General features: G+C 42.4%; 1 protein-coding gene across 4 annotated transcripts in view; it reads left to right on the plus strand.

The window, feature by feature from the left end:
- The window catches only part of LOC144497258 (putative oxidoreductase ZK1290.5), a 116,213-nt gene that overhangs the window by 36,721 nt on the left and 55,565 nt on the right, over positions 1-23,927 (plus strand). For 2 of the 4 annotated variants that reach the window (XM_078218238.1, XM_078218237.1), the window contains exon 3: positions 3,298-3,399. The exons of the other annotated variants lie outside the window; for them this stretch is intronic. In XM_078218238.1, coding sequence (XP_078074364.1) covers positions 3,298-3,399 — 102 coding nt within the window. The remainder of the gene's footprint in view (positions 1-3,297; positions 3,400-23,927) is intronic. 4 annotated transcript variants of the gene reach the window in all.

A 23,927-nucleotide genomic window follows, 5' to 3' on the forward strand; every position in this document is an offset into this window, starting at 1 on the left:
AACATGTGGCTTCTCAGTCTTTTGGCTAAGATCAAGCATCAAACCAAGCCCTAGGTCAGGTGCAATGTCTTTTATTGCCAGCCTAGATCTTGTATTTCTCTCTTGAGGGGACCGTGATTTGGATTCAATTTGAATTGGTTTTTGGAACAAGCAAGGAGATGGATTAAGGCCCTGTCCACTCTGTGCATTGGCTTTGTAACTTTAAGAATGGAAAACCAAATATATTTTTCAAGTTTGTGGCTTACTATCCCAGCACTTCATTTCATTAAACTAGAAGTTCTCAATGTATTGAAGACAGGAGGAGGAGGCACTGTATGCATTTATTTGACTAATTTCTCCCTTTTTATATTACTTAATATCATACATCCTGTTCTAACTGGAAAAATAGTTGCAATAATTCAAAGACCTCTCTGTGCTTGCCTTCAATGATGTGGAGATGCCAGCATTGGACTGGGGTAAGCACAGTAAGAAGTCTCACAACACCAGGTTTAAGTCCAACAGGTTTATTTGGTAGCACAAGCCACAAGCTTTCGGAGCGCTGCTCCTTCATCAGGTGAGTGGGAGTCGTGTTCACAAACAGGGCATATATAGACACAAACTCAATTTACAAGATAATGTTTGGAATGCGAGTCTTTATAGGTAATTAAGTCTTAAAGGTACAGACAATGTGAGTGGAGAGAGGGTTAAGCACAGGTTAAAGAGATGTGTATTGTCTCCAGTCAGGACAGTTAGTGAGATTTTGCAAGCCTGGGCAAGTCATGGGGGTTACAGATAGTGTGACATGATCCCAATATCCTGGGTGAGGCCGTCCTCATGTGTGCGGAACTTGGCTATCAGTTTCTGCTCAGCGATTCTGCGTTGTCGTTCTCCCGGAGCGGAGAAGCTACGACATCTTCTCCGGAGCCTTCAACATGTCATTGAAGAAGAAGAACATCTCGCCAAGGCCATCCCCACACCCCCACTTCTTGCCTTCAAACAACCGCACAACCTCAAACAGACCATTGTCCGCAGCAAACTACCCAGCCTCCAGGAGAACAGTGACCACGACACCACACAACCCTGCCACAGCAACCTCTGCAAAACGTGCCGGATCATCGACATGGATGCCATCATCTCACGTGAGAACACCATTCACCAGGTACACGGTACATACACTTGCAACGTTGTCTACCTGATACGCTGCAGGAAAGGATGTCCCGAGGCATGGTACGTTGGGGAGACCATGCAGACGCTACGACAACGGATGAATGAACACCGCTCGACAATCACCAGGCAAGAGTGTTCTCTTCCTGTTGGGGAACACTTCAGCGGTCACGGGCATTCGGCCTCTGATCTTCGGGTAAGCGTTCTCCAAGGCGGCCTTCACAACATGAGAACGCAAAGTCACTGAGCAGAGACTGATAGCCAAGTTCCGCACACATGAGGACGGCCTCAACCGGGATCTTGGGTTCATATCACACTATCTGTAAGCCCCACGACTTAACTGGACTTGCAAAATCTCACTAACTGTCCTGTCTGGAGACAATACACATCTCTTTAACCTGTGCTTAACCCTCTCTCCACTCACATTGTCTGTACCTTTAAGACTTGATTACCTGTAAAGACTCACATTCCAACCATTATTTTGTAAATTGAGTTTGTGTCTTTATATGCCCTGTTTATGAATAGAACTCCCACTCACCTGATGAAGAGGCAGCGCTCCAAAAGCTAGTGGCTTGTGCTACCAAATAAACCTGTTGGACTTTAACCTGGTGTTGTGAGACTTCTTACTGTGCGTATCAGGTAGACAACGTTGCAAGAACAAAGAACAATACAGCACAGGAAACAGGCCCTTCGGCCCTCCAAGCCTGTGCCGCTCCTTGGTCCAACTAGACCAATCGTTTGTATCCCTCCATTCCCAGGCTGCTCATGTGACTATCCAGGTAAGTCTTAAACGATGTCAGCGTGCCTGCCTCCACCACCCTACTTGGCAGCGCATTCCAGGCCCCCACCACCCTCTGTGTAAAAATCGTCCCTCTGATGTCTGAGTTATACTTCGCCCCTCTCAGCTTGAGCCCGTGACCCCTCGTGATCGTCACCTCCGACCTGGGAAAAAGCTTCCCACCGTTCACCCTATCTATACCCTTCATAATCTTGTATACCTCTATTAGATCTCCCCTCATTCTCCGTCTTTCCAAGGAGAACAACCCCAGTCTACCCAATCTCTCCTCATAGCTAAGACCCTCCATATCAGGCAACATCTTGGTAAACCTTCTCTGCACTCTCTCCAATGCCTCCACGTCCTTCTGGTAGTGCGGCGACCAGAACTGGACGCAGTACTCCAAAAGTGGCCTAACCAGCGTTCTATACAGCTGCATCATCAGACTCCAGCTTTTATACTCTGTACCCCGTCCTATGAAGGCAAGCATACCATATGCCTTCTTCACCACCTTCTCCACCTGTGTTGCCACCTTCAAGGATTTGTGGACTTGCACACCTAGGTCCCTCTGTGTTTCTATACTCCTGATGACTCTGCCATTTATTGTATAACTCCTCCCTACATTATTTCTTCCAAAATGCATCACTTCGCATTTATCCGGATTAAACTACATTAAAGAGTATGTACCGTGTATTCTGCTCAGCGATTCTGCGTTGTTGTGTGTCGTGAAGGCCGCCTTGGAGAACGCTTACCCAAAGATCAGAGGCTGAACATACTCTTGCAAGTATTTATGTTGGCAAAAGTGTTCAGAAAATTTCAGCAACCTTGCTTTTCGGGCATAAGATTAGAATGGTCATTTGACGAAACTTCTACCTGGATTTTACATTTTGCTAGCCTACATTAAAGGTCTTCTTTTCTGTTTGTCTACAAGAGGGAAATATTAAGACCTGTAAACTCATTTGTTTCCCGTAACAGTTATTGTTTCAACAAAAAGCTCCAATGGTCTAGCAATGAGATTTTTTTGGTCATTTGAAGACAATCTGACCAAATTGACTGATTAAGCAGCCTGCCTTACCGTCTCAATATCTCTGCAGGAATAGTAAATTAATATTAGAGCAAATCAGTTTCCATGCTGATTTATAGCACTGGAATCAACACCAGATTTTCATCTGAATTGCCTGCTGATTGGAACAGGGTGTTTTTCTGATCTGTGTAAGTGTGGGATCTGACTGCACCAAATGTTTGCCAAGTTCTGCCAGGGCAGCTGCTGTTCACATCAACAACTCATGCATGCGCTGCTGATGTATTCCTCTAAGCATTGACTTTGATTCATTTTTGTTTTAGTGAAAAAAACAAAGGTACACATGTTCCTGTTTCAGATCTTTATCTCATGCACTGGCCTGATGGAAGTGCCCTGGGAAAAACTAATCGAGAACTCAGAGCTGAAACTTGGCAAGTAATGGAAGAACTGTATGATGAAGGTGAGTGGTGGCTATTGACCAGATTTTGAGCAGCCTCACAACATATTTCGTGCTGTTATTTTCTTGAAACTTGAAAATATTTAACTCTTTAATTAATGATAGGAGATTTGAACTACAATTTTGTATAATTTTCCAGAATTTTTTCCTAAATTGAGTTTTCCTTCACTCTGTCTTTTCTTTGCCTATTCCTGGGGTTTTCAAGCAGATACAGGTGATGCTATGAAGAAGTTACACTATATGGCAGCACTGGACAGGCCCAGTAAGCCAGTTCATCTTTACCTGTCCATTTTTGTATGTTTATTTCAAGTGACTAAGGGGCACAGGCAGGATAGTCTTCCCCGTTGATGTTCATTATCACAGTTCTCAACATAATAAATTTCTAATCTCTAATAGATCATCTGAGGAGGCTGATAATTGGGCTAGATGCTTCTGAATTTCCTGAAGTAGAGAAAGTCGAATAGTTGCAGAACATCAGTTGCAGAGGCCTGGAGCAGGACATTTGGTTGGGGATATTTTGGAGCACAAAGGAAAATCTAAAAAAGGGGGAAAGAATGAAAGAGAGAAGGTTTTATTTTTATAAAATCCTGAGAGTTTGGAAATAGTCTGTAGTTCAGTCTATTACATTCCATATTAGGAGTTTATATTTTTAAAAACCTGCAGAAATTCTGTGATGGAATGAGTCTGAATTCTGCATTTTGAAATCCATATAGGGAATTTGCCGGTTTAATCACATTATGTTGGGTGAATTCTAAACAAATAACAGTTACAGGAAAATCTCTGTTATCCGGCATGTTCTGGGAATAGGAGGTGCCTGTTAATCAAACATGCTGGTTAACTAAGATGTAAGGTGAGTTCCATGTTTTCATCCAATCACAAAGCTCCAGAGTGATCATGCAGGTGTTGAGGTCCCACAAGAGGTGGTGGAGTGCACAAATTGAATGGGCGGTAATGAGAGTAGATGGCGTTGCAGAGCAGTGGGAGGCTGAGACTAGAGCAAGGACAGGCCACTGATAGCAAATGCCAGTGAGTGTGGGTTAATGGAGAATTCCGGTTGGCAGAGTTCCAGATAATAGAAGTTTTACTTTATTTACTTTCAATACACTCCAACAGGGTAAAGTAACTGAACAAATAGTTTAAAAAGTAAACAGACTGTAATATGCACTTTACTTTGGCGCTGTACACTTGGTGAAATACTGTGTAAAGGATTTTAAATGAATCAAATTTCCATTTCATTTCCAGAGAGAGAGAGAGAGAGATTTATTAGGTGCCCTAAAGTGGTGCAGTTAGAGGCAAATGTAATAAGCTTGGAAGTTTCATGAAAAGGGTCCTAGTGTTTCTGAGGAGACAAAATGCCTTGGCTGAATTATATTGTGATGCCTGGGCTCAGCAAAGACCCTTGCTGTGTTCTGCTGCATGTTTCAGTTACCCCAATTTCATAAGCAAGAACTTTCATTTATACAGTTGAAAGTGATGTTTAAAGATACAAGTCTTCCCTGGGAGGGGAACCTGTACAGAGGAGGAATGTTGTGTGAGGTTTATTGCCCATTTTATGGATTGATACATAATGTGTGATGATACTGTGCCTTTAAGAAATGTATTTTTATTGTGTTTCTTGAAAGGGGTATGTTTAAGATTTAGCTTTGTTTTACATGGTGCCAATTTGTCTGCACCAGGCAGCTGACATGCTGAGAATGCAGGCTAATGATTGATTTTATCTAGGAGTGTGTTTGTTTTAATCTGAGTTAATGCATTTTTGTTTATTTTGTTTTTTTCCCTGCCATTTCAAAAAAAGGTTTTGATTAGGTTGATTGACAGAGACAATCACATGTTAATGGATGGAGCTAAGCTTCCAGGGAAAAAGCAGTCAGTTTCTGTCTGGTTCTGAAAGAAGTGTTGCAAAGTTGAGTGGAGTAATTACAGTTTGGTGTTTGTAAAATTGTAAAATGCGAGGGGGAGAAAAGCATTGCATGGCCCCTTTAAGAGAATGGTGCTTTTTCTGTGCTTAGAAAGTTTTTAAAAAATCAAGTACAGAGTGCCCAAAGTGAAACACTTGTATCAGAAGGCCGAGCAGCAGGGTTACCAAGACAACAGGCTTTCAGGCTTTTAAATTTTTTTGAATTCAGCCAATCAAATTTGAATCAGGCACTTGGATACCAAGATCCTATTAAATTTAAATTTGATGGTTTTGGAAACCTAGGACCTATCATATTGTGGGGGATATTGATATATCATCACAGGTATAAAAGGAAGGGGGCAGTGGGACAGAGGAGGAGAGCAACTGCCATCTGCCAGAGTAACAACTGTTAGTTCAACTCTAGAGACAGAGAACAACTGTCATCTGCCACAGCTATTAGCTCAAAGCCTCATTTCAATAGAAAAGGCAAAGAAGAAATAAGTTCCATATAGAAGAATCAACAGGAAAGGCTCAGAATATTCCAGAAGATGCCACACCTAGTTGTAATTTAGAGAATGACTAAAATTCTATTTTATTTTGCTAATAAGTAGGAATTGTATTCATCTGAACATTAGAATTTTGTTTTATATGGTTTGTTAATAGTTTTGTTAACTTGTTTACTGTTAGTTAGATAAATAAATTGTTACTTGTTGACTTTAGAGAGTGTGTCAGGGAGTTATTTTGATTTAACCACTAAAAGTTGCTGAAGAGCAGATCGTACCACTTCTCACACACTCTTACAGATTATGAGATGAGGTACTTCTCTTTGAGTGGTTAGGTGTTAGTTATAAGAGGGGGGATCCACCTCCGCTTTATAACAGATGCAAGAGGTGTCTTTCTGTCTCTCCCTCTCTCTGGAGGCTGCTGTTTGGGGCTGTCGGAAGACGGGTTTCTCTCTCCAGCCGTGTTTGAAAGGCTCGAGAACTGTTAAGTACCAGCACGTAAACCTGTGTGTCATTAACTAATTTTGAAGAGGCGTTTAAATCTATAAGAGGAATATTGCTTGAATTGGAACTAATAGTTTAGCAGTTAAGAATTATATCTTGTCATATTTAAGTATTTCAATTGGTAAAAGTTAAGCTAATTCATTCATTATAGTTAAAATATATTGTTAAATAAAGTTTGTTTTGATAAAAGCTTCCTAGTGTGCCAATGGAATCGCACCTAGCGTTAAATGCATTATCCTCATACTAATGTCAAAATAGAAAAACTGTCAGGGTTCAGTCGGGCTTCGTAACATACTTTGGGGTTTCTGTTTTGGTGCCCTAACGAATGCAATTGTTGATATCTCTATTCTACACTAGCTGCTCCTTTAATTGATTATATAGTGTCCTGGAGCTCTTTGAATTTTCCTTCTTTTTTGATTTATTCATATGCAGACAAATGAATGCCAGTGGGATTTATAATCACACTAGTGTGTCAACAACATGACATTAGCATATTTAATTTTCTTCAACTAAAATAATTAGAAATGCTCATTGTGAAGTTGAAATATACGACAAATCTGTTCCTATATGTCATGTCCATCCCAGCAATGTGACATAATAAGACAGTAATTATCTCTAGTTGTGCATTATTTCCAACAGTCTCACACAATGGTTAAATTTATCAGAGTTCGCCGTTGGTTATAATGTAGGCTTTATTTGCAGCAAGCACAATTGCAAGTTAAGGAAAGTCTAGGTCACTATGTTTTCAATATACATATAAGCATTGTTATAAAGACATGTGCTGTATTTTTTTTAAAGTCATGTTCCTTTCTTGTTTGAATCTGCTTGGTACTATCCTTCCCTCCGGACCTGCTGTAGTGACATCACTAATGAGGAGAACTCTCTGCGTCTCAGTGACCCAGTTAGCTTCATTGCAATACAATCTGAAACAATAGAAGGAAAAGGGAACTGAGCACTCTGTATGTGTTCCCAATGCACTATTTTGAGGAAATGTAACATTAAATTATTCATATACGTTGGGGTGTTAGTTTATTCGTCCAGACATGCATTATTCTTCCCACTCCATCTTGTAAAAATGGTGATTCATGCCGAATGGAATTACACATGCATCCCCTGGTAGCCCACACAAATAGCCAGTATGTTACATAGTGCATATTTAACTATGGAGGATGGTGAGTATTGTGAGTCTTCTGAGTCCTCTTTCCAGAAGGGAATCACTGGATATACATCAATTCCAGGAATCCTGACTTTTTTAATATAATACCTCCACACCCCACCCCCCTCCGCCCCACCGACCCCACCCTGCTATCTAGCACCACCAGTCCCTCTCCCCCCACCCCAAAATAAATGTGGGGTTGGTGACACCAGTTGTGGCAGCCTCTCATTCCCCAGCAAAATTCAGTTAATTTAACAAGATACAGTTAAATTGCATTTTCCTTAAAATGTGAATTATAAACAACTGTCCACATTTGTACTAACACTCAACCTGCAAACATTTACTCGTGGTCTTGTATAATCAGTTGCGCACCTGTCCCTGGCCTGTTCTTTTGCAACTATGAACAGCCCTATCAGGAGCTCGTGAGCAAGGAGCTGAGAACAGGTCAACGGTCTACCCTGTCAATTACAGCAACCATTATGATTCAGAGACAATATAATCCAGAAACTCTGTTTTTGTCCCATCAGCCCCATTCAGTCACTGGTGGGATAAGCTGTGCGATTTTCACATGAATATAAATGCAAAGGGGAAGAAATCAGAAGTTGCCAAAGGCATAATATTTGGAGCCTATTATTTACGTAGTTGAACAGTGAAAAGTCCTGTTTGGCTATTTAAAACACTGCATTCTTTACCTTATTTCAATTTCTTTGTATGTGCTTAAAAGTGCATTTTGTAAATGTAAGGAATAGAACATTTTTAAACAGTTGCTTGGATGATTCATGTTTTTGATATAAGGTAGCTTTGAAAATACAACATAAAGCTGTCAAATTGCAAAAATGTTAGTGGAGAAATTTATGATTACAGTATATTTATGTCCTTCCTTTAAGCCACAATGTAGTCCGATTTTATTGTGTGCAGTTTGCCATCATTTGCACAATTAGCAGGAGTTTGGATTTTATATTATATTTTCATTAACACGAAGCAAATGTAGATGAAGGCATATGTTTAAATTCACATGGAATGCAAGAACTAGCAAAAAAAAGCTGAGTTTTTTTTGTTTCCATTACTAATTAGAAGTAAAAGGCACCTGAAGCTCCATAAAATATTTTGAAGCTTAGAATCATGTTGATAACACCGGGTGGCTTTCCAGCAGCATTTTCAGATTTTAATTATGAATAAATTCCTATGAGAAGAGATCAAAAAAAGGAGTCCTTAGGAAAATCCTGGGAGAACGAAGAATTAGATGTGCAGCTGCCCCAACCTGCATTTTTACTTCTCTGAACAGCCAATTCGGAGGAAAATTAGAAAAGACCTCAGAACAAGACACTTCTCTAATCTCTCAGCTGTAACTTCTATGTGATTCAGGTCCAGCAATGTAGCAAGTTCCAGCAACAAGTCCAGTAGGTATTGATCAAGAGCAGGAGCTCTGGCTAATTTCACCTTCCAACCCAAACCCACCGCAGGGGTCAGTGAGACCAGTTATAAATAGCAGGAAAAATGAGTTCAAACCCCACCATGGTAATTTGAGAATTCAAATGTGGTTTCAATAATCTGAAAATGAAGAACTGGATCAGTAAAGTGGCCATGAAGCTGTCATATTGTGATTAAAAACACAACTGTTCATGAATGTTCTTCGACAAAGGAAACTTGCAACCCTTATCTGGTTTGGCCCATATGTGACTACTGATCCACATCAATGTGGTTGACTTGTAATAATAGTCCTCTGAAATGGCTTAACAAGCCACTTGATTGTATCAAACCGCTGCAGTGGTCCAACAATATGGCCCACTGTTCATCTTAGTATAAATAGGCTGAGCAACAAATACCAGCTTTGCCGGTATCCTATAAATTAATTTAAAAAGTAATTTGGGAGTGTATAGGGAAAAAGCTGATGAAAAATAGAGGGAGGTGTCCTTAAATTATCTGTGTGAGAATGGTTGAAAACATAACGATGAATCTTTTGTGATACTTGTGACTTAATATTCGGTTCATTGAGATCCTGTTGCTGTGTGTATTGAGTGTATCAGCATAAAAATATAGTTCATTTAAAAATACATTGTCACTGTAGAACATAGAACATAGAACAGTACAGCACAGAACAGGCCCTTCAGCCCACGATGTTGTGCCAAGCTTTATCTGAAACCAAGATCAAGCTATCCCACTCCCTATCATCCTGGTGTGCTCCATGTGCCTATCCAATAACCGCTTAAATGTTCCTAAAGTGTCTGACTCCACTATCACTGCAGGCAGTCCATTCCACACCCCAACCACTCTCTGCGTAAAGAACCTACCTCTGATTTCCTTCCTGTATCTCCCACCACGAACCCTATAGTTATGCCCCCTTGTAATAGCTCCATCCACCCGAGGAAATAGTCTTTGAACGTTCACTCTATCTATCCCCTTCATCATTTTATAAACCTCTATTAAGTCTCCCCTCAGCCTCCTCCGCTCCAGAGAGAACAGCCCTAGCTCCCTCAACCTTTCCTCATAAGACCTACCCTCCAAACCAGGCAGCATCCTGATAAATCTCCTCTGCACTCTTTCCAGCGCTTCCACATCCTTCCTATAGTGAGGTGACCAGAACTGCACACAATACTCCAAATGTGGTCTCACCAAGGTCCTGTACAGTTGCAGCATAACCCCACGGCTCTTAAACTCCAACCCCCTGTTAATAAAAGCTAACACACTATAGGCCTTCTTCACAGCTCTATCCACTTGAGTGGCAACCTTTAGAGATCTGTGGATATGAACCCCAAGATCTCTCTGTTCCTCCACAGTCTTCAGAACCCTACCTTTGACCCTGTAATCCACATTTAAATTAGTCCTACCAAAATGAATCACCTCACATTTATCAGGGTTAAACTCCATTTGCCATTTTTCAGCCCAGTTTTGCATCCTATCTATGTCTCTTTGCAGCCTACAACAGCCCTCCACCTCATCCACTACTCCACCAATCTTGGTGTCATCAGCAAATTTACTGATCCACCCTTCAGCCCCCTCCTCTAAGTCATTAATAAAAATCACAAAGAGCAGAGGACCAAGCACTGATCCCTGCGGCACTCCGCTAGCAACCTGCCTCCAATCCGAAAATTTTCCATCGACCACCACCCTCTGTCTTCGATCAGACAGCCAGTTACCTATCCAATCGGCCAACTTTCCCTCTATCCCACACCTCCTCACTTTCATCATAAGCCGACCATGGGGGACCTTATCAAACGCCTTACTAAAATCCATGTATATGACATCAACTGCCCTACCTTCATCAACACACTTAGTTACCTCCTCAAAAAATTCTATCAAATTTGTGAGGCACGACTTGCCCTTCACGAATCCATGCTAACTATCCCGGATTAATCCGCATCTTTCTAAATGGTCGTAAATCCCATCTCTAAGGACCTTTTCCATCAATTTACCAACCACCGAAGTAAGACTAACCGGTCTATAATTACCAGAAAATGGATTTTGATAATCATTGAAACCCTACAGTGCAGAAAGAGGCCATTTGGCCCATCGAGTCTGCACCGACCACAATCCCACCCAGGCCCTACCCCCATATCCCTACATATTTACCCACTAACCTTCGCATCTCAGGACACTAAGGGGCAATTTTTAGCCAATCAACCTAACCCGCACATCTTTGGACTGTGGGAGGAAACCGGAGCGCCCGGAGTAAACCCACGCAGACACGAGGAGAATGTGCAAACTCCACACAGACAGTGACCCAAACCGGGAATCGAACCCAGGTCCCTGGAGCTGTGAAGCAGCAGTGCTAACCACTGTGCTACCGTGCCGCCTAAATATAAATGACCAATTTATCATTACAGAATATTCCATATATATATGGGTGTCAACCTTTGCTACTTTTGCACTCTTCAGTAACTGTAATACTGTAAGTGCCACCCACTCCAACCAACCCTGAGAAGCTGGTGGTTTCACACTCAAATGACACTTAGTATAACAGGTTCAGTCACCTTCAGTCTCCTTCCAAGCACCAGATTGTAAATTTATGGTTAAGCACCTTTCACAAAACACTAGCTTATTTTGCAACACTTCATAGTATTTCATGGTATTTACAGCGCAGGAAAAGACCAACAGATCCAAACGGTGTTTGTCCTCTTTCCCACCTTATATCACCCAACTAAAAGTTTTTATTTATTTGTCACAAGTAGGCTTACATTAACATTGCAATGAAGTTACTGTGAAAATCCCCTAGTTGCCACACTCCGGCACCTGTTCGGGTACACTGAGGGAGAATTTAGCATGGCAAATGATTTGATTTGATTTTGATTTGATTTATTATTGTCACATGTATTAACATACAGTGACAAGCATTGTTTCTTGTGCGCTATACAGACAAAACATACCGTTCATAGAGAAGGAAACGAGAGAGTGCAGAATGTAGTGTTACAGTCATAGCAAGGGTGTAGAGAAAGATCAACTTAATGCAAGGTAAGTCCATTCAAAAGTCTGGCAGCAGCAGGGAAGAAGCTGTTCTTGAGTCTATGCACCTAACCAGCACGTCTTTCGGACTGTGGGAGGAAACTGGAGCACCAGAAGGAACTACTTTATCTTATCATTCTATTCCTTATCCCTCATGTTTATCAAACTTCCTCTTAAATGTATCAAAGTTAATTGCCTCACTTCTTATGGTACAGAGTTCTAAATTCTAACATACAGTACAAAAGTAGGTAGTGCTATGTCATTCTTTAGGTAAAGAAATATCTCATAAATTTTCTGCTGGGTTTATTAATAACTATCTTATATTTATGACCCTATGTTCTGGCATCCCTCTGCAAGTGGAAACATTTCTCATTTAAATATCTGCGTAATCAAACCCTTTCATAATCTTAAAAACATCTCTCCGGACACATCTTGGTCTTTTTTCTAGAGAAAAGAACTCCAGTCTGTTCAATTTTTCCTGATAGGTATAACTTAGTTCCAATCTCAGTTCTGGTGTCACTAATATTTATTTTTGCACCCTCCAGTGCCTTTATGTCCTTTGTACAATATGAAAACGAAAGACTTGCATTTATTGCATTTATTGGAGCATTTTACAGTAAATTAAGTACTTTCTGGAGTGTAGTTGCTGTTGTAAGAAAACAAGGCAGCCAATTCGCACTTAGCACATTCCCACAAACCACAATGTGATAATGACCAAATAATCTGTTTTTTATTTGTATGATGTTGATTAAGGATCAATGTTGGCCAGGAACCAGGGATAACTCCCCTGCTTTTCTTCAAAATACATCTGTCTCTCATTTAACATTCCTAATGTGTTCCTGAAAAATGGCGTGCTAAATGAAAAACACTTTCCCATAAGAAAGTATGTTTATAAGGGTGGGTTACATTTCTGACATGAAAAAACTATTGGCTGCCTTGAATCAAACTAACACAAAAATCCTCTTTCTTGCTACTCTTACTATTTATTACTACTCTTACTGCCTTTTCTGCTTACCTCTCGCTTGCTGCTTCCTCACTTTCTCCCACTCACCACTTTCTTCTCCCAACCCCTTCACTCCCTACCATTCATTTCTCCTTGCCCCACCTCACTTGCTGTCCCTTGCTACTTGCATGCTCCCTCACACTTGCTGTTTCCCTTGCTACCTTTCGCTTTCTGTCTCTCCTGCCACCTCACTTGCCGCCCTTCTCCTGACCCCCTTCATTCCTCTCTCTGCCTCTCTCCCAAGCCGATGCTCACAGTGAGGGGTTTCAGGAAAGGGGTTCCAGGCAAGAGGGAGGGAGTGAGAGGTCGGAAAGGGAAGCACTGAGCAGGAGGGAATCGAGAGGGAGCAAGGAGGTTGGAAAAGGGGCAGCAAGCGAAGCATTGAGATCTGTTTAAAAAAACAGAGTAGCCAGTTAGTGCTGCGAATCTACAGCTAGGCAAGTGGATAGTGTGGGACTCCACAGGCTTGACGTCAGTTCTGCATCATGATGTCACTGGGCCATGACCTTTTCTTGTTAAGTCGGCTCCTGACTACTGGGGCATGGTGGATTGGAAAAGAGAATGCAGTTTTCAAAATTTTAACCTCTTGCCTGACCTTTTTCTGCCCATCTGGGGACCAGAGGGAATGGACAGTGAGGCACAGATTTTTTTAATTGAGCAAGGCTGCAAACCACAGCAAACTTGAGAGTGAATCATTTTTAGTTCACATTATCCAGTGTAATGCACTCTCTGTGAACTTTCATGCTCCTGAAGGTGAGGAAATTTATGTTAAAGGAAAGGACACTTAGGGACAGGAGACTTCAATCAGTCTGGGCTGGATTTGAACCAGGTCCCAGTGGAGATGGAGAATGCCTAAACTATTTTTGTACTTTTACTCGTTGTTTTTCTAGGTGTAGGATACTTTGATGCTTTGTCTAATAATATTTTATGCTCTTATTTCCCTGCTGTTTTTGTTTTATATTGAATATAGTTTGCTTCAAAGCGCCATAAAATTGTTAAGTAACAGTTGTCGAATGCACGGGATGATGCTTTCATATTAAGACCATTCTTAATTCTACTACAGTGTCAAATGATAATATTTGGTCTGGTAGTAAAATGCAAATTCACTTTGGTGCTGTAGACACACTTTACTAATATTAAATCCTGTGCTAGAGTTTGAGGTGGAAATATTAAGGTTTATTAGGAGATAATCTCATTAATCATTGTGGAGAATAACGAGGTTTTTGCTGAGTGTGCTAACTGGTCAGACTGTGATACAGCTAGGACTCAGTTTCTAACCAGTGCGTTCCAAACTATTTTCCACGGTGATTCATTTCTTTTAACGCTTGAGAAATGAGTCATGCCAGACATCAGAAAAAATAAAGCATCGTTAAAGTTTGCATAGTATTGATCAGCATTTAATACATCATATAAATATGAATATCTATGCTTTTAAAAAATATTTTGTAAAATACTACATGCACTCATGTAGGTTTCAACCAATTTCGCCACATGACTGAGTGATTGAGTTATGCTTGCTGGCCTCTGCCTGGGCCAAGTCAGTATGCAAACATCCCAGGCCTGCGCAGCACTTGTCGCCAGAAGTGCTAAAAGGTGAAAGGATGCTTTGCGTTCACCGCCCGCCCCTTTGCTCATTGACACCATGGATTCCGTAAATCCAGAGCAATATCAGAGCCTCCTCTCCACAGTCTTCACTGCTGCCTTGTAGGAGAGGGAGTTTGGAACCCCAAATGTTGTTTCTGTAACCCCATTGGGGGGGGGTCACTACCCATACTTTGGGAACTGCTGTTCTTAGGTGATTAGTACTAGCAAAAAGGAAAAGCTGCTATATGCATTGACAGGAATATTTAGTCTTTTTTACAATTAAATAAATAGTTGGGAATTCTTTGGAAAGCAGACGGAGCTAATAAGGAGACAGGAAAGAGACACAGGAAACAGATCTGCAGTACTTATACTGACTCTGAAATGTGAAACTACATCGTGCAATACTAAACCCATTCACTGAACCAAAGTTAGAACTACTCCTACTCAACTTCTGTTCAAGAAGGGAACAAGAAAAAAGATGGAAAATTATAGGCCAATTAGCCTAACCTCAGTTGTTGGCAAAATTCTAGAATCCATCGTTAAGGATGAGATTTCTAAATTCTTGGAAGTGCAGGGTCGGATTAGGACAAGTCAGCATGGATTTAGTAAGGGGAGGTCGTGCCTGACAAATCTGTTAGAGTTCTTTGAAGAGATAACAAATAGGTTAGACCAAGGAGAGCCAATGGATGTTATCTATCTTGACTTCCAAAAGGCCTTTGACAAGGTGCCTCACGGGAGACTGCTGAGTAAAATAAGGGCCCATGGTATTCGAGGCAAGGTACTAACATGGATTGACGATTGGCTGTCAGACAGAAGGCAGAGAGTTGGGATAAAAGGTTCTTTCTCAGAATGGCAACCGGTGACAAGTGGTGTCCCGCAGGGTTCAGTGTTGGGGCCACAGCTGTTCTCTTTATATATTAACGATCTAGATGACGGGACTGGGGGCATTCTGGCCAAGTTTGCCGATGATACAAAGATAGGTGGAGGGGCAGGTAGTATTGAGGAGGTGGGGAGGCTGCAGAAAGATTTAGACAGTTTAGGAGAGTGGTCCAAGAAGTGGCTGATGAAATTCAACGTGGGCAAGTGCGAGGTCTTGCACTTTGGAAAAAAGAATAGAGGCATGGACTATTTTCTAAACGGTGACAAAATTCATAATGCTAAAGTGCAAAGGGACTTGGGAGTCCTAGTCCAGGATTCTCTAAAGGTAAATTTGCAGGTTGAGTCCGTAATTAAGAAAGCAAATGTAATGTTGTCATTTATCTCAAGAGGCTTGGAATACAAAAGCAGGGATGTACTTCTGAGGCTTTATAAAGCACTGGTTAGGCCCCATTTGGAGTACTGTGAGCAATTTTGGGCCCCACACCTCAGGAAGGACATACTGGCACTGGAGCGGGTCCAGCGGAGATTCACACGGATGATCCCGGGAATGGTAGGCCTGACATACGATGAACGTCTGAGGATCGTGGGATTGTATTCATTGGAGTTTAGGAGGTTGAGGGGAGATCTAATAGAAACTTACAAGATAATGAACGGCTTAGATAGGATGGACGTAGGGAAGTTGTTTCCATTAGCAGGGGAGACTAGGACGCGGGGGCACAGCCTTAGAATAAAAAGGAGTCACTTTAGAACAGAGATGAGGAGAAATTTCTTCAGCCAGAGAGTGGTAGGTCTGTGGAATTCATTGCCACAGAGGGCTGTGGAGGCCGAGACGTTAAGCGTCTTCAAGACAGAAATTGATAAATTCTTGATTTCTCGAGGAATTAAGGGCTATGGGGAGAGAGCGGGTAAATGGAGTTGAAATCAACCATGATTGAATGGTGGAGTGGACTCGATGGGCCGAATGGCCTTACTTCCGCTCCTATGTCTTATGGTCTTAAAGAACAGATAAACAGCAATCAGATCCCGCTTATCCTTCCAGGAAAATTACACAAGTAATAACTTGTATTTCTTCCTTCATCTTACATCCCGAGGTTCTGCACAGTTCTGGGTTGGATCCCAGCTGCAGCAGCAATAGTAGGGATACAGGAGGGAATGGTGAAGTGCAATTGAAGAGTTTTTGATTTGATTTATTATTGTCACATGTATTAACATACAGTGAAAAGTATTGTTTCTTGCACACTATACAGACAAAGCATACTGTTCATAGAGAAGGAAATGAGAGAGTGCGGAATGTAGTGTTACAGTCATAGCTAGGGTGTAGAAAAAGATCAGCTTAATGTGCATAAATCCCTGAAAGTTGGCACCCAGGTTGATAGGGTTGTTAAGAAGGCGTACGGTGTGTTAGCTTTTATTGGTAGAGGGATTGAGTTTTGGAGCCAGGAGGTCATGCTGCAACTGTACAAAACTCTGGTGCGGCCGCATTTGGAGTATTATGTACAGTTCTGGTCGCCGTATTATAGGAAAGATATGGAAGTGTTGGAAAGGGTGCAGAGGAGATTTACCAGGATGTTGTATGGTATGGTGGGAAAATCGTATGAGGAAAGGCTGAGAGGCTTGAGGTTGTTTTCGTTAGAAGAAGGTTAAGAGGTGACTTAATAGAGGCATACAAGATGATCGGAGGATTAGATAGGGTGGATAGTGAGAGCCTTTTTCCTTGGATGGTGATGGCTAGCACGAGGGGACATAGCTTTAAATTGAGGGGTGAGAGATATAGGACAGATGTTAGAGGTAGGTTCTTTACTCGGAGAGTAGTAAGGGCGTGGAATGCCCTGCCTGCAGCAGTAGTGGACTCGTCAACATTAAGAGCATTCAAATGGTTATTGGATAAACATATGGATGATATTGGAATAGTGTAGATTAGAGGGGCTTTAGATTGGTTCCAATGGTCGGCGCAACATCGAGGGCCGAAGGGCCTGTACTGCGCTGTAATGTTCTATGTTCTAATGCAAGGTAAGTCCATTCAAAAGGCTGACAGCAGCAGGGAAGAAGCTGTTCTTCAGTCGGTTGGTAAATGACCTCAGACTTTTGTATTTTTTACCCGACGGAAGAAGATGGAAGGAGAGAATGTCCGGGGTGCGTGGGATCCTTAATCATGCTGGCTGCTTTGCTGAGACAGCGGGAAGTGTAGACAAAGTCAATGGATGGGAGGCTGGTTTGCATGATGGATTGGGCTACATTCACGATCTTTTGTAGTTCCTTGCGGTCTTGGGCAGAGCAGAGCCATACCAAGCTGTGATATAACCAGAACGAATGCTTTCTATGGTGCATCTGTAAAAGTTGGTGAGAGTCATAGCTGCCATGCCAAATTTCCTTAGTCTTCTGAGAAAGTAGAGGCATTGGTGGGCTTTCTTAACTATTGTGTCGGGGGAACCAGGACAGATTGTTGGTGATCTAGACACCTAAAAACTTGAAGCTCTTGACCCTTTCTGCTTTGTCCCAGTTGATGTAGACAAGGGCATGTTCTCCTTTATGCTTCCCGAAATCAATGAAAATCTCCTTCGTTTTGTTGACATTAAGGGAGAGATTATTGTTGCCGCACCAGTTCACCAGATTCTCTATCTCATTCCTGTAATCTGTCTCGTCATTGTTTGAGATCTGACCCACTATGGTGGTGTCGTCAGCAAACTTGAAAATCAAATTGGAGGGGAATTTGGCCGCACAGTCATAGGTGTATAAGAAGTATAGTAGGAGGCTGAGAACACAGCTTTGTGGGGCACCGTGTTGAGGATGATCGTGGAGGAGGTGTTATTGCCTATCCTTACTGATTGTAGTCTGTGAGTTAGGAAGTTTAGGGTCCAGTCGCAGTTGTTGTTTTTGAAGATGGGAAACAATAAAGTATGGCAGAAAAGCTTAGCAGAATTGCAGAGATGGCTGAAGGCTTTACCACCAGCAATTTAAAAATAAGGAGAAGGGGCCACACGATAGGCTGGAGCTGGAGGAAGTTGCAGAGATGGGAAGGAGTTGAGGCTATGGAGAAATTTTTAGATATTTCAACATTTTGAAAAGACAGGCAGAAGGGAAAAGGAGGAGTTTCCCTGGTTGTAAAGGTTGATATGCAGACAGTGTTGAGAAAGGATCTTGACTCAGAAGATCAGGAAGTAGAATCAGTTTAACTGGACATTAGGGATAACAAGTGTAAGAAAACACTGGTGATAGTATTTTATTCGCCCCCTTGACAGTAGTTGTACTGTTGAACAGAGCTTTATGCAAGAAGTAATTAAAGCTTATAACAAAAGCAGTGTAATAATTGTGGAGGACTTTCATTGTCCTTTGGACTGGACCAATCAAATTGGTAAAGGTGGTCTGGAAGATGACCTAATGAAGATTACATAATGCTTTCATGTCAGTTTCTCAGAACAATACATTTTGCAACCAACTGGGGATAAAGTTATTTTGAACTGTGCAATTAAGTAGGAATAATTAGTAACCTCATAGAGAAAGATCCACTGGAAAAATGATCATAATACCATTGTTTTCATACTAAGTTTGAAAATAACATATTCCAATTCCAAACAATAATAAATTTAAACAAAGCCAATTACATAGGTACAAGGGGAGAGCTAGCTAAGGTTGGTTGGGTATATAGACTAAATCTTATGGTAATTACAGTAATAAATAGTAGGAAATATTTAAAGCCATTCAAAATGTCCAACAAAAATGCATTCCATTAAAAAATAACAGTTTGGTAAGAAAGATCCATCCGTGGCTTACTAAAGTACAAGACAGTATTGGATCAAAAGAATAGACTAGTAATGTTGCAAAGAATAGGAGTAACCCTGAGGATTGGGGGTGTTTTACGAACCAGCAAATGGCCACCAAATAGTTGATGAAGAGGGATAAAATAGAATACAAGTGTAAACTAGCCAGGAATATAAATACAGACTGTAAGAGATTTTACAAGTAAATAAAAAGGAGGAGAGGAGCTAAAGTAAACCTTGGTCCTTGGAGGCAGACAGGAGAAATTATAATGGGGAATGAGGAAATGGCAGAGATATTGATCTCCTATTTTCTGTCCGACTTCATAGTAGAAGAAACAAATTACATACCAGAAATAGAGGGTAACCTAGGCTAATAAGAGTGAGGCAATTAACATCCACAGAAAAAAAGTATTGGAGAAATATTAGCGTCTGAAATCCAGCTAATGCCCAGGACCCAAGGTCTGCAGGCTAGGGTTCTAAAAGCAGTAGCTGCAGAGATGGTGGATTTGCTGGTTATGATTTTCCAAAATTCCCTAGGCTGCAGAACAGTCTCAGCAGATTGGAAGTTAGCAAATGTCAAGAAAGGATGGAGCGAGAAAACCAGGAACTACAAGTCAGTTAATCTGACATCTGTCATTGGGAAAATGCTGGAATCAGGAAGTCTTAACAACATACCTAGAAAAAGATAGTATGATCAGACAATATCAGCATGGTTTTTAAACAAGGGAATTGTGTTTGACAAATCTAATCATGGGGCGGCACGGTGGCACAGTGCTTAGCAGTGCTGCCTCACAGCACTGCTGAGTTCGATTCCCGGCTTCGGTTACTGTCTGTGCGGAGTCTGCACATTCTCCCCATGTCTGCGTGGGTTTTATCCAGGTACTCCGGTTTCCTCCCACACTCCAAAGATGTGCGGGTTAAGTGGATTGGCCATGCTAAATTGTCCCTTAGTGTCAGGTGGATTTGCAGGATAATTACATGGGGTTACAGGGATAGGGCCTGGGTGGGATTGTTGTCGGTGCAGACTCGATAGGCCAAATGGCCTCCTTCTGCACTGTAGGGATTCTATGGTTCTAGTCATGTTTTGAGGATCGAAGCAAATTACTGCGGATGCTGGAATCTGAAACCAAAAGAGAAAACGCTGGAAAATCTCAGCAGGTCTGGCGGCATCTGTAAGGAGAAAAAAGAGCTGATGTTTCGAGTCCAGACGACCTGATGACCCGGCTTTGACAAAGGGTCGTCTGGACTCAAAACGTCAGCTCTTTTCTCTCCTTACAGATGCTGCCAGACCTGCTGAGATTTTCCAGCGTTTTTTCTTTTGGTTTTGAGGATATAATTTGTGTAGCTAAAGGGCAAAACAAATATAGCATACTTGGATTTCCAAAAGGCAGTCAATAAGGTGCCACACAAAGGATTAATACACAAGATAAGGGCTCATGGAATTGGGGGTAATGTTAATGGACAGAGGATTGATTAATGGACAGGAAATAAGGATAGCGATAAACGGGACATTTTCAAGTTGACAGACTGTGATTAGTAGAGTACAACAACGATCAGTTAGTTGCAATGACTCAGACAAAGTAACAGAGAATAATGTATCTAAATTGGCTGACAATACAAAGCCAGGTGAGAAAGTAAACTGCGGTGAGGACACAGAGAGGCTGCAAGGAGATTATAGACAGATTATTCCTGCCTTCCATTGGGAAATAGAAGCATTTATGGGACTGCAAGCAAGCTGGTCCTTACCAATATTCATCTCTCAGCCAACATCACTAAATGCAGATTATTCGTCGCTGTTTGTGTGACCTTGTTTTGTTCAAATTGGCTGCCATGTTTCCTACAATGCAACAATGATTACACTTTTAAAAGTACTTAATTGGTTGTAAAGTGGCCTGGGACTTTGGCACTATGCAAGTGTGTGTTTTTCTTGTTATCCAGAATTTGTATGAATAAATTTGATTCTGATCAATTGTCTCCAACTCAATTTGGACAGCAGTAGTTTTTCTGAACCTTAAGTTCCATCTCCCAACACTATTACCTATGAAGCACAAGGTCAAGTTTCCTTGAAGTAGAGGAAATCCCCAGTCTCACCATTAACTAAACAGAAGGTTGCCAATGTATACAATTCTTAGAAAGGCATTCTGAGAACAAAGAACAAGTATTCTGAGGGAAAACAACTTTATGGCTAACTAAAGCTTGCGAAACAGTCAAACTGGATAAGAACTAATGTATTTAAAAAGTAGTTTGAGGGTGGGAAAGTACCTTGAACAAAGCAATAAATTTGCCAGATGCAAAGCACATCAAATTTAGATAAAGTAATGCTTACAGTTGAAACAGGCATACCATGTCCAACAGGGAGAAATGTCTCTGTTAAATATATTTCACATGGCATAGATTTCTCCCCTTGGTAACCAGGAAAAATCCCAGGAATACCTTTTGCGGTGGAACATTTGAAGCTTTTGCCTCCTGCACTTCATACTAGCCCTGTGAGGCTGATCGAAAACAGTAGAGCAACATTGATTTTACAACCTGTTAGGGGATGATCTTACCAGAATTTGGCAGAGTGTCGGCTCCAGTGAGAAAAATAGAGCAAATCCTGCCGCTCCAGCATAATTTACGACTGAATCTTGAACCTCATTGACAAAACTTTTCATGGCCATGCGAATCATGCCACGCCCATGGCGGCTCCCTCTGATTTGCCTGCTGCGGCTACACTTAATAACACTAATCACTGGGCACCTGCATATAAACAGCTCCCCAGCACTGGCTCCACAGCTACTGCAGGGATGGCAGGCAGAAAGCCTGCATCACATTTCTCAGAGGGAGCCCTGACCAGACTTCTCAATAGAGTGGGGCAGAAGCGGGATGCACTCTACCCCCGTTCCAGGAGAAGGCCTCCCACCAAGGTCACCACCCCTGCCTGGGAAACAGTGGCATTCCTGGTGAGTGCCAGTTTGTTGCAGAAGAGGATGGGGCAGCAATGCCACAAGAAGATGAAAGATCTTCGCTGCTCAGCCAGGGTAAGCCTCGTGCAGGCTTTTCCTGGACCCCCTGTCACAACTCCACCTTCACCTCTCTCACCCAAACGCTTTGGCCTTTGGCAACACCTGTAAAGTTGGGCATCCTCCATTCACCAAGTTCTTACTCCCCCCGCCCTCCCCCCACCGCAGTCAATGCCATGCTCCTCACACTACAGCTCCCACTTAGGACCCACACCTGCCATACCTCATCACCATCTTAAATGTCAACGCTGCCAACTACACAGCATCTTTCCTTGGAGTGTAAGGCTGATTGGAGGAGTCCCATCAAAGAACAGAGAAAATTACAGCACAGGAACAGGCCCTTTGGCCCTCCAAGCCTGCACCAACCATGCTGCCAACTGAACTAAAACCCCCTACCCTTCCGGGGACTGTATCCCTCCATTCCCATCCTATTCATGTATTTGTCAAGATGCCCCTTAAAAGTCACTATTGCATCTGCTTCCACTACCTCCCCCAGCAACGAGTTCAAGGCACCCGCTACCCTCTGTGTAAAAAAACTTGCCTCTTACATCTCCTTTAAATCTTGCCCCTCACACCTTAAACCTATGCCCCCTGGCAGTTTGGCGGCCTATAGTAAATCCCCAACATTGTGACTACATCCTTCCTATTCCTGAGCTCTATCCATATTGCCTCGCTGTATGAGCCCTCCGAGGTGTCCTCCCACAGTACAACTGATATTTGCCTTAACCACTAGTGCAACTCCCCCACCCCTTTTACATCACCCTCTATCCCGCCTGAACCATCTGTATCCTGGAACGTTAAGCTGCCAATCCTGTCCTTCCCTTAACCAAGTCTCTGTAATGGCAACAACATCATAGTTCCAAGTACTAATCCAAGCTCTAAGTTCATTTGCCTTATCTGTTACACTTCTCGCATTGAAACAAATGCACTTCAGAACACCAGACCCTCTTTGATTAGTAACCACACCCTGCCTGCTCTTCCTCTGAGTCTTACTGGACCTACTCTCATTCCCCTTCAATTAATTCACCTTTGCTTTGGTTCCCACCCCATCACCTTATGTCCAACCAAGTGGTGCCATCATTCCAGTGCACTGAGGCCAACGCTGCTAGTTTGACATCTGCAGTGGAGACCTTGGCGCAGGATAAGCACTCTGTGGCAGGAGATGTCCACATCATGGTTCAGCTCATGACCTCCATGTCTGGGGGCCTCAACTGCATGGTGCAGGCACTGGTGGGAATCCATCAGTGTCAGCACCAGAGGACGGCGGAGCTCCCGGACCTCACACCAGTTACCCCTCCATCCCATGGAGGACCATTGGGCAGCCGAAGGGATGAGGATTGTCTGGTGCACAATCTGAGGCCTTCCACCCAAGAGACTGTGGGGGTGTCCAGCCTATCTGAGTCCCCCTCCAGCCCCACACACCGATGAGGCAGTACTGCAAAACCCCTGCTGCCTGAAAGCAGGCATGATGTGGAGATGCCGGCATTGGACTGGGGTGAACACGGTAAGAAGCCACCCCATCTGACGAAGGAGCAGTGCTCCGAAAGCTTATGGTATTTGCTACCAAATAAACCTGTTGGACTTTAACCTGGTGTTGTGAGGCTTCTTAGCCTGAAAGCAGGCCAGGGCCCTAGGGGAGTAGGCCCCCCAGGGACACCCACCAAGGTCATCTCGGGCAACACAACGTGGAAGTCAGTAGGCCTTCTCAATCTCAGCTGCGGATCCTGGGCAGACACCTAAATGTAGTGGGACAATGAGGAAAAATGAGTAAAAGGCACCTAGTTAGTACGGGTGAAAGTAGACCT

Source organism: Mustelus asterias, chromosome 8 (assembly GCF_964213995.1).
Source record: "Mustelus asterias chromosome 8, sMusAst1.hap1.1, whole genome shotgun sequence".
Classification (NCBI taxonomy): domain Eukaryota; kingdom Metazoa; phylum Chordata; class Chondrichthyes; order Carcharhiniformes; family Triakidae; genus Mustelus; species Mustelus asterias.